We start from the raw sequence: 12099 nt of genomic DNA, 5'->3' as shown, positions 1-12099 counted from the left end.
ACAGTACCCAGATATCTAGTCCCACATTCCAGATGTTTCTGTGAAGGTATTTTTTAGACAAGATTAACATTTAAATCAGTAGACTCCGAGTGAAGTAGATTGCTCTCCATAATGTGAGTGTGCTTCATCCAATCAGCTGAGGGCCTTAAGAAAAAGACTGACCTCCCTTGAAAGAGAGGGAATTTTGCCAGCAGCCTGCTTTCAGACTTGAACTGTAATTCTTCCCTGGGTGCCCAGCCTGCAGCCCACCTCGCAGATTCTGGACTTGCCAGCCTCCACAATCCTGTGGACCAATTCCTTAAAATAAATCTCTCTCTCTCTCTCTCTCTATACACATCCTACTGGTTCTGTTTCTCTGGGGAATGCTATGACACTTTCTGGGAAACATTAAATAAAATGAGAATACAATTGTTTGTATTTATTCTAAATTAAAATTTTGTTCATTAAATATATTAATTGTGCAGGAATATAGTTAAAATATCCACTTTTTCATGGGATATTTTTAAATTAGAATACCTCAAAATGAACTTAAGAATATACATCTGTAGAGTAAATCAATCTATAAAATAGAAAATCAAGAAAATCAACGTCAATAAATATTTACCACTAGACTGTCCAGTCTGAAATCTCTTATTTTTAATGCTTAGTCTATTTACATTTAATGCCATTACTGATGCAGCTGTGTTTAAGTCTGCCATCTCGCTATTTTATTGCATCTATTTTTGTTCCTTTCCTCCTCCTTTTCTATACTCCAACCAAGATACTATACTTACCAATACCTCCTTGCTCCACACAAGATTAAACTTCTAAGGCTTTTACTTCTCTATTCTTCTATATAAACACAGAAGTTTAAATGGAAGAAAATGCGTAGGAATTTGTCGAAGTACTAAGTATGAATTTATAAAACAAAAAATACTGTAAGAAAAAAATTTAATGTTTCCCCTATGCCTAAAAGAAAAATCTAATCCCCTATGTCTTGAGATTTCTGTTTTAATTCAGTTGTCATTTGGTTAGAGTACTCTCTAAAATCCTTGTATATCCAAATATGCCTTTCTTTGTCAACAGATGTATGATACTTCGTCTGAATAATGATTTTTGGATAAGAAACCCTTTATCTTGGTTGTCTGGATATGTTATTCCACTACCAGCCAGCTTCTAGAGTTTTAGATAAGTCCAATGCTCATCTGACTATTTCCAACATAAAGAACCTGTTCCTCTTATGTACAGGCTTGTGAGATTTTCCCTTTATCTGGGAAATCAGGAATTTCACCAGGGTATGTCTAAGTATGTCTTTGTTATAATTAATCTTTCTTAGGACTTGATAAGCCCTTTAATCTGCAGTCTTATCATTCTTCTGCTCAGGGAAATTTTATTCTATTATGGATTTAACAGAATAGTTTAATTTTGCAGCTCATTTTATTTTTACCTTCATGATTTCTATCTTTGTGATAATCCTTCCACTTAATCATCTCGGTGAGCATCTTCTTTTTCACTTTGTCTAATAATTTTACAATGTGAAATCATGTAGTTTATTTTCTAGTTCCTTTCTAGAGGCCTACAGAGGCTAAGGTAAGAGGGATGGCAGACCCTGGAGAGTATTACGGAAGGTAAAGTTTTTCTGGGATCTTAGTGCCAGTGTGTCAGGCAGGGGTGGGGGTTGGGGAGCTTTGTTCTCCTTGCTGCTGAGCAAGGACCTGTGCAGGGAAAACGGGCCTCTTCCAAAGGTGTAGGCAGAAAATGGGCTTTTCAGAGCTCACTGGGGGTTGTCCTCCAGCAGAAGCTATAAATCCTCTGTGTAACTGGCTCTGTCAGTTAAATGCTTGTAGTACATCAAGGGCCTGGCAGATCCTATGGACCACAATGGACCTAAAAGGGGCTGATAAGCAAAGGGACCCACACACCTGGAGGCGTCTGCTTCCAGGCCCCATCCCTGGGAGATGGCTGTAACTTGCACTTGATGAGACCTGACAGGAGAAGCTTACTCCCGTGTCTCAACAGAGGGTTAACAGTGGGACAGGTTTGTTTCTGTTTTTTGCTACAGCTCAGACCTCTATCAGGATAGTTGGGACCAAAAACGACGAGCATGCAAAGAAAACTAACAACTCTCGTAAGAAGTTTCAGTAACCTGAAGATGACCAAATAACCTTCTAGAACTGGCAGTGCCACTGATGACAATGGGAGAATTAGAGGACCTCTTGACTTAAAACAAAACCCAGCAACTATTAAGAATTTTAAGTCAGTTAATTAACAAACAACAAAGACATTTTAAAGGAGGGAAACAGTGGCTTTCAGAAAATAAAGCAGAAGACAGGTAACAGTCCCAGGTCACATAACCAATGAGCAGCAGTACTACGACTGAAACCCACGCACTACGTCACAAACTCCCCATACCCATCTCTGTGTTTGGTTAGCCCCTATGGGCAGGACCTGATTTTATTCCTCTGTATCCACAGTGCCTGGTCCAGACGCCTGAAACACAGGAGGTCCTGAAGAGCTGACTCAAATTTTAACAGAATGAATGGAATCTATGCCATATCCACCAGATTCATACAATACAATGTTTGAGAATGTTCTGGGACTGTTTTCAAAAACGTTAATTTACTACTTCCTTTGGTAATGTTTCTAAATGTACTGTAAAACTGAAGCGTATCACTTAAAAATTTTCCAGACATTAACACACACTAGAGAAGATAATGAAAGAAGTTTTATGCTTCTTGGGAGACACTTTAGGTATTTTATTTTGTAGAAAATCAGAATGTGACATTTATCCCATTTGTACTTGACTGATCTGAACAGCAGAATTACATATTACATATTTTTTAGTTTCCCTAAATTCTATCAACCTTCCACACAGGACCATGATCAAAGAAAAGAGAGCACAAAGATGATCAGATTTATTGCAAAAGCAAAAACGGGCAGGAATACATGCCCATTTCTGAAGCCAGGACATATATCCAGCAATCTTATGTATCATCACCGAATGTTTATGGGCTATGCACTAGGTACAGGCACTGTGCTAGGGACAGCACACCTTCTATCCTCCCTTTCATGACACCTTTTTAGAGTTATCTGCTTTAGGCAACACTTACAATTATGCATCCTATTTGAGTTTTGGAAATCGCCATGAATCTCTATATAAGGCAGAGAGAGAATTATGCTTTGATTATCTACGGACAGGAAAAAAATGAAATAAAACTTATTATATTCCAGTAGAATATAGAGTTTTAGAATGCAGGGATCTTTCTGCCAATTTTAACATCAAGTTGTCTGTACTGTGATTGCAAGCCCTTAAGAACTGGAAAAGAGGGCGGGCCAGCCGGTGGTGCAGTGGTTAAGTGTGTGCGCTCTGCTTTGGCGGCCCGGGGTATGCAGATTCGGATCTTAGGCGTGCACCGACACACCGCTTGTCAAGCCATGCTGTGGTGGCGTCCCATATAAAGTAGAGGAAGATGGGCACAGATGTTAGCCCAGGGCCAATCTTCCTCAGCAAAAAAGAGGAGGATTGGCATCAGATGTTAGCTCAGGGCTGATCTTCCTCACACACACACAAAAAGAACTGGAAAAGAAGTAAAACTATTTTTCAGATAATTTTATATCTAGAAAGTCCAAAAGAATCAATGCTAAAATTAACACAACCAATAGAAGAACTAATTAATTAGAAAATTAGCACAATATTTAATATACAAAAATCAATATCCTTTACATATTCAAACAACCTGTTAGAAGATATAATGAAAAAGAATACCCCATTTATAAGAGCAATATAAAACATAAAATATCTGAATAAACACAAGAAATGTACAAAACAGTATGAAGAAAATGTTAAAATACTTCTGAAAGACATAAAACTAGTCTTGAACAAATGGAAAGACATCCCTTGTTCTGAGACAAGACAATTTAACATCCTACAAATGCCAATTCTCTCCAAGATAATATATGAATGTAACGTGATTCCAATAAAAAGTTTTTTCCCCAGCACTAGACAAGTTGATTCTAAAATTCATATAGAAGAATATTCAAGAATATCTAGAAAAATCCTGGGGGGAAAAAAGCAACGAGTAGAAATAAAGATATGAATATACATTGTAAAAAGCCTCTGTAATTAAATCAATGTGCTAATGACACATGAGTAGACATGAAGACCAACAGAATATATTAAAATGTTCAGAAAAGGATACAAGTACATATGGAAAGGTGGTATATGAAGAGGAAGAGATATTTTTTAATACATGGTGTTGGGACAATGGGATGGACGTTTTGAAGAAGAAATTGGATCCATACCTCACACCATAAACCAGAAAAATAAACTCTAAGTCAGCGATTTAAATGCTAAAAACGAAGCTATATCAATCCTAGAAGAAAACGTGGTGAATTCTTTTATAAGCTTAGGTATGAGGAAAGCTTTTCTAAACAAAACTTTCATACTGCAAAGTCAAAAGCCAAACGACAAACTGGTAGAAAATATTTGCAACCTGTATTATTGACAAATGACAAGTCTCCTTATTACATAAAGTAAGAACATATAAATATACAGTAAAGGTAACTTAGAGTTTGAATTGGAAATAGCAGTATAAATGTACTGATTTTTTAAAATCTGATTTCCTAGATATGTCCACTGGAAGGTCCTAGAAGCAATGGTATTCCAATAGCAACGAGTGTACTTAGTCCCAGATTTTAGTTTCTAAATTCCATTATCCACTACACAGCACCAGGGCTCCCTGGAGAAATGACTGATTCCAGCTTTGGGGCAGCAAAAGTAGAAGGTGAACGTGTGCATTATAAGCAAGGAAGTACTCTAACTGGTTCATATCAAAGGACATGGGAATAGACATGAAGTGGCTCTCCTTTGCCAAATTAGGGGACAACTTGAGCAACACGAAGAAAATGATAGTGAAGTATAAAAAACTGAATGAAAAAAAGTCCATAATACTCAAAGAGACAGGCAAGAAAAAAAGGAAACACTCTTCTTGACCAAACACCAGCCAATAAATGTAGAAGCAATGACATTAGAAAACCACCATTCTGCATCCCCTCACCACTGAAACAGTTAATTCAGGCAAGAATCATCAATGGATGCTAAAACCACTGAGTAGGGTTGTTGGGGAACAGACTATTCACATAGTCTCAAAGTATCATCCCACATATTACTCAGCAATTACAAAGGGAAAATTTATCTTTACAACAGAGAGACCTGGTGTTCAGCACCTTAACAAAGGACTGAATTTAGCAACACCAACAGTGGGACAACCTGACATTACATGCCATCTGATGTGATGCAAAATAGTACATGTCACTTATAGTATTCTTGCCAAAACAGTTTAGCCTGAATCAAATTACGATGAAATAGATAAAATCAAAACATGGGGCATTCTGCAGCACAACTGGCTTAGCCAGACTCTTTAAAAAAAGTCAATGCCATAAAGAACAATGAAAAGACTCTAGATTAACTGAGCTTAAATGAGACTAAAATGACATTACCAATGTAAGTGTGACTGTGGACTGGATGCTAAATAAATTAAGCAAGCAAACAAATAATTGCTTAAGACATTTTAGATACAATTAGGAAAATATGAATACGAACTGTTTACTGGATGATATTACAGAATCATTACTAATCTTTCTAGATGCGATAATGGAACTATGGTTATATTGGAGAATATCCTTATTCTTAGCAGACACATGAATGAAGTTTTCGAAGGGAAGAAGCAAATGTTGTGAATTTAGAAGTTTTATATTACCTTTTTTCTTTTCCAACTCTTTTGTGGTTTTAAAAAATTTCAAAATAAAGTTGGGGAAAGAATTAGAGGGTCTTAATAGACTTTTAAGGACCTGATAGTAGGCAAGCAAAATTTCAATGGTTTTGAATACTGCAAAATCTTCCACATAAGCAGAGTAAACAGGTTGAACGTTCTCACTGAAAAAAATCTCTCAGCATTATTTAAAACAAACAGCCAACAAAAAAACAAAACACTCCTTCCCCAATTCTAGATTGATTACAACACCTTCTTAAAAATAAGAGAAAGCTCCAAAACTAATGCATGAATGAATAAATAGCTATTATAATATGTATTTATATTTTACATGTTGACAGTTCCACTCAATAAATCTCCTCTGTTTATTGAAAAATAATAATTCTCTGGGCAAATTACTGCCCCCAAATCAGAGGTATAAGTTATTTATAATCTCTATTATTCATTTTTGTTCCTTTACAATTAGAAAAAAATACATTTCAAAGGACAACTTATTAGTACATCCTGACTCTGGAGTCAAGTTGTATGTACTGGAAGACTGGCTCTGGCAATTATTACATATGTGGCCTTGGGCAAGTTATTTTTCCACTTGTGCCTCTATTTCCTCATTCAGTACAGCGGAAACAATACGTATCTCATAGGTTGACAGGAAGATTAAATTAGTTAGTTAATATAGGAAAAATACTTCAATTAGTACCAGGCATACCGAACGCATTCGAGACATATATATAGTATATATACTAGATATAGTCAGAATGTTTATTTTGACTTTGATGTTTAAAATATCCTTTATTTGTCATATTTTTTCTTTAAATACACGTCGAACTAAAATTTTAAAGGAATGAAATAGATACTAACCATCATAATTAATATTTATATGACAAAGGTTAGATATTCTAAGAATGAGTTCGGCTTTAGAAAACTTAATGGCTTGCCTCATATAACCCGACATGAAAATACTGACTTTATCACACCTTAAAAATATTTTTACTAAAAAATATGCACACACATACATTTATATATACATGTATGTACACACAGATACTTACATGTATATAAAATTGCTCCCCTCCTCTTTATCCCACCATGCGGTTGGGACACTCTTTCCTCATCTGGGTGACTGGAAGAGCTTCCTAACCAAACTCTCTGACTTGCTCCCTGGGCCTTCCAATGACATCCCACACTACTAGAGTGACTCTTCTAAAGGGAAAATTATTTTGTCATTCTACAGCTTAATCTTCAGGATAAATATCACCCTCCTCAGTGTTTAACTCAAACTGCTTAATTCAAAATGGCACGCTAAGCCACGTAGGACGTAGCTACTCCAGCTCACGGACATTCGCCCTCGCCATGCCCCTGCCACACGTGGCTCCCGTCAGAGTGCACTGAGGCTCTCTCCCTTTCTAACATCACTTAGCTTAGTTGTTTCCTGACCTCCTTTAAAGTCCAGGTCAAACATCACGTTCTCCAGGAAAACAGTTGGTGATTTTCCTCCCCCGCGGCCTTCTGATTTAGACAGCCCTCCCCGTCTCGCCCCTCCACAAGCCTGTGCAATCCTCTACCAAGCAGTTCCTCACTACATTTACTAAAACTTGTTTTAGTTGCTTGTGTCATATGTAGTTCACATTCAATAAATGTTTGTTGAATGATTGAATACATGAATAGAGAAAATGAGAATTATAATAACATTGTGCAGCAAAACAGGCCTCAGATTCTCCATTGATAGTCATTCCATATTCTAAATATTCATCTAAAATGAATTTTTAATAAATGTGAATCTTAAAGTGGCTTACCCTCATTTAGCCTAGTATAATGTTAATATTTATTTCACATTGGAGTTTTTCAGGATGCTATGGGAAGCCCTCTATCTACTGGGTACATATTTCAAAGATTTCAGAAGGAGAATATTCTTTGAACATTCTTTCCCTATATTGAATGAAAAAATTCCCCCAAACTCAGAAACATCAAAGGCTGAGGGCCCTGAGTCTACACAGACCACAGAGGTGAAGCACAGTGAGTATTCAAGACCACAAATCAGGAGCTTTCCCGAGTTGGTCACGGAAACAGGTAGTGACCCATTCGCCAGGGGTATATGAACTCGGGTGAGGGTAAGACACTGGGAAGTGGGGAAGGGCTCCCTGAAATGTGAGACGGGTGAATTCATGCTTGTGAAAAGCACAAAGCAAGCAGGGAGAAGTGGGCAGCTCTCTGGTGAGGACCACATCAGTCACACAACAGGGCTCCTGGTTTCGGCCCCGCTACCAAGAGCGAGTATAATTTAGTCCTTCTGTGCTTCCATTAAACCTCATAGTTCTGGGAAGATCTCCTGGCCATGCCAGGCTCTAATGATCTGTTCTATTTAGTCCCAAATATTAATCAAAAATTAAATTCACTGATCCAATGAATATATAAAGTTAGTGTTTCATTAACTGACTTTTAAACTGATGCCCAAATCATTTAATTTTGCTAACCAATAATCATTCAAAATCCTATATACTTATTTCAATTTAAAAACTACCAAGAACTGCATGTAATTTTTAGTCTTGATGAATTTCCTCAGTAAACGCTAACAGGAGACTAAAGTCTGCTCAAATTACATCTTTTGTGACATGCTCTAGATATTCAATCCGAGGACAGTCAGGTATGTTTCTAATAAAATTGACACATATTTATTAAATAGACAAGGCCAAAATACTTAAATTCTGTGTGCTCAATCCTAAAATATAATTTAGTATCCATCAGTCTTTAACATGCATTATTTTAACAATAATGGTATAGTACCTTGAAAATCTCAAGTACAGGTACAAAAAAGATAAAGGGTATATTATAATTCAAGTATTTCTTTTTTTGTTCAGATTTGTTAACGCAGTGAAGAAGTAAAAAAAAAAAAAAAAAACACATATAGCACCAAAAGAAGCTTCCCATATTTGCCTGTGTCCTCAATTTTTTCATTTACTGTCTTTTTGGGTAACAACCATCCAAGCTATCAACCTTGCAGTCATCCTAACGGTTCTTAGTCTCTTGGCCTCTTTTCATTCAACAGCCTTTTCCAGCTTATCTCATTAACTCCTGTGGATTCAAAGACCACATATATGCCACTGACTCCTTAATCTATACTTATGCTTCAAGCCTGTATTTCAAAGTATGCAGTCCAGTTCCTAGCAAAGGGATTGACTCATAGTAGGATATTTAACAAATGAGTGTCAAATGGATGAGCAAGCTATTAGCTATCTCGCTCCAGGCATCTCAATCTCAACACATCCAAAACACAATTCATTATCTTTTCCCCAATTTCCTATATTTCCCTATTTTTGTTAGTGGATTGTCATCCATTCATTCAAAATTAGAAGAAATTAGAAGCCTCAGTTATCCTTAAATTCTACTTCTCTATCCCTTACCGCTCACATTCCAAATCTCCAGTACCTAAAGATGTAACATCTCCAGTTTCTTACTTCAGTCCTTTTCTCCCACCTCATTTATTAAATCCTCTTTTAACTGGCCTTCCTAGCTGGAATGCCCTAATATCCTTTATGATTCTCAGTCTTCTCATCTTACGACAATTAGTTTAAATACTGCCTTCTCAATGAGGGGTTGTCACTACATCACGTATGCTCTCCAGTACACTTTGTTCATTTTTCTTATTATAGCAGGTATCAAACTGTATAATCCCACTCACACCCCCCTTTTAAAAAATACATCTCTAGTGCATACTGTCAGTGCTGAGGATGGGGCGGTGTTCTGCTCTCCATTTATACAAGGTTCTGTATGATCCAATCCCTTGCTACCCCTCTGGCCTGTCTTCTACTCTCCCTCTCATCCCCTCCACCCCAGCGACACTGGCCTCTCTGCTATTCAAAATGCACACCAAGCACATTCCCCACACGGGATCTTGGCTTGGGATGCTAAGCCGTCCTTGACTACCCTATTGAAAACAGCAACCTAACTCCAGCCCCCTGTTCACTCTATCCTCCTTCCCTGCTTTACTTGTTATTTATTCTATATTTATTTGCTTATTGTCTCTCTCTCTCTCCACTAGAAGGCAAGCTAAACAAGGACATGGAGTTTTACCTGTTTTGTTCACGGATACATTCACATAACACCTATAACAGTGCCTGGGGCAGAGTAAGTACTCACTGGGTACTTACTGAATGTATGAATGAATCTTGCATTCCCAGTATCTGCCTGTGCAGGAATTAAACATCCTTTAGAATTAAAAACAAAAAAAGAACAAAGTTAAAATGAGAAAGGATTTAATAATGGAAAATGTATTTTCATCTATTACATTGGTATGGTATTGAGAATGTAGGAAGGTGAGAAATTTTCTCAGGTTCACTCATAAAAGACATAATTTAAATTCTAGAGAGAGATAATAAATTTAAATTTTGAACATAAGCATGATGATTTAGAAGACGTTTTCCATAACTCAAAGCAAAAAGAAGTCATCTAAAAATAATATGCTTCTTATGCTATACCAACTTTTCCCCTGTAAAACTTCACTGAATATTAAGAACTACATTAATATGCCTAACTCCTATACCATGCATTTATAATTGCCTTTAACATTAGTTTTTAAACTGTTTTACTTTCAACTCTTACGTAAATTTTCACTTGAAAATATACAGATTAAAAAGACTGAAATGACATTAAGTATCAAGCCTTATAATGTTACTACAAAAATAAAAGAAAAAAGAAGCAAAAAAAAGAAAATAAGAGACACTCCCCCTAGAACCCCCAAAGTTTGTTGATTCTGAATTGGCCAAAATAAAAATCCTGCTCACCACCTACTCTGCTCAGACAAATGTAACAGTTGTGAAATGTGAGACTTGATTCGGCTTTCAAAAGAAGGGCAAGTATACACAACAAACACACACAAACATACACATAGTCACTCACACACATTAATATGAAAGAACTAGAGTGTTTTGAACTAGAGTGTTTTGTAAGTATTCACTCACTTATAACACCCTTGGGAGGCAGATCTGAAGGACGCAGCATAGTAATTAAGGTTATTATATGACTTCTGACACATTAGCTTTGTAAAAAGGCAGCAACAAAATTCAGACTCCTAGTTCTAAGCTATCTAAGCTATCAGAGGAGTCCTAAGTGGACAATATTGTTCTATATTGCAAAGATAACAAGGAATCTAAGCAGGGCCATCAAACTAAGTACATTTTATAAGGATAATATATTTAATCAGATTGGCTCCTTTCTCTGTGCTCGCTCAGTGTTTTATGATGATCTCCTGTTGAACTCACCTCCATTATACTATAACTATTTCTCGGCCTGCTGGATTCCCCAACTAGACTGGGAGGACTTTGAGGACAGTCTCTCATCTTCCATTTCTCCCAGGGCTTGGCAAAGTCCCTGCCACACAGTAGGCTCTCTGTAAACATTGGTTGATGAACCATATGAATTTATTTTTGAAAAAGTACAAAAAGGTTTTTATTTTTTATTCTGAAAAACAGCTTTTGTTAGAGTGCGTCTACTAAAATACAGCATTTCTGGTTCTGCTCAAAAAGAAAAAACATGGACACTAGTCAAAAATCATTCCCAATTCTTACTCCTTATGAAATTATACTTGAATGTCTTTTCAGAGGAGAAAGTTGAGAAAAAAAGTAAATTGCCTGAAATTAGAACATTAGAACAACGTTTTACTTTTTACTTATTGAAAATTAACAATGCAAAAACTTCTTAAATTATTTCTAAAAAATGACCAGTCACTCCATTTAGTCATTTCTTAGTTTCCACATTAGTCATCAACTTTGCTCTCAGACTGGGAGGCAAGTTGCTGACTAAGAACAACACAGAGAGAGATTCTTTACAATTTCATTCAAGGAAAAAGCTTCCTAAAAACACACATTTAAAAGTCTGGAAAATACAACTCAACATTATCTAGACATCTCTCTCATTACCAGAAGGTTTGGTTCCTAAACCTAATTTCCACTGTTAGTTGACATTTTCAATAAGTGATGGATATTCATTTCCAGAAAACATTACCAGTAAATTCTATGATATCATAGACTGTTCACTATCCAGACCAAACTGACTAAACCACAAAATGCAAAAGTATGCACTTTAGTTACTCTAAGGGAAACCTTAAGGCTATTCTGAGTACAGTCTCAGAAGAGTATAACCTAACTGAGTAAGAGTCAATGAGAACTTAATGTAGAGAGCCTCCTCCTCTGAATTTCCAGGGCCTTCAGCTGACACAAACCAAAATGTTTAAACACTGAAGTACTTCTTGTCATGGACTTAATTTTAAAAATATAACTTTGGGACATACGAATTTACAAAGGAAACAAAAAATATTATTTCTATGATATAAATGGTATTTCATTTTTCCCCGACC

The 12099-nt window shown here is 36.4% G+C and overlaps 1 protein-coding gene across 17 annotated transcripts in view; it reads right to left on the bottom strand.

Annotated features, from left to right (window-relative positions):
• AHI1 (Abelson helper integration site 1) overlaps positions 1-12099 on the bottom strand; it is a 183334-nt gene that overhangs the window by 72688 nt on the left and 98547 nt on the right. For 13 of the 17 annotated variants that reach the window (XR_009223525.1, XM_058566218.1, XM_058566221.1 and 10 more), the window contains one exon: positions 9896-9952. The exons of 3 other annotated variants lie outside the window; for them this stretch is intronic. Coding sequence is in view for 13 of the 14 variants with exons in the window: in XM_058566218.1 (XP_058422201.1) it covers positions 9896-9952 (57 nt within the window). In the remaining variant the exon portion in view is untranslated. Of the gene's footprint in view, positions 1-9895; positions 9953-11005; positions 11134-12099 lie in introns of those variants that run through there. One more of the 17 variants, XM_058566232.1, reaches the window with a different exon arrangement.

Source organism: Diceros bicornis, chromosome 23, assembly GCF_020826845.1.
Source record: "Diceros bicornis minor isolate mBicDic1 chromosome 23, mDicBic1.mat.cur, whole genome shotgun sequence".
In the NCBI taxonomy this organism is placed as follows: domain Eukaryota; kingdom Metazoa; phylum Chordata; class Mammalia; order Perissodactyla; family Rhinocerotidae; genus Diceros; species Diceros bicornis.
Note: the sequence above shows the minus strand (reverse complement) of the source record. Positions and strands in the feature narration are given on the sequence as shown.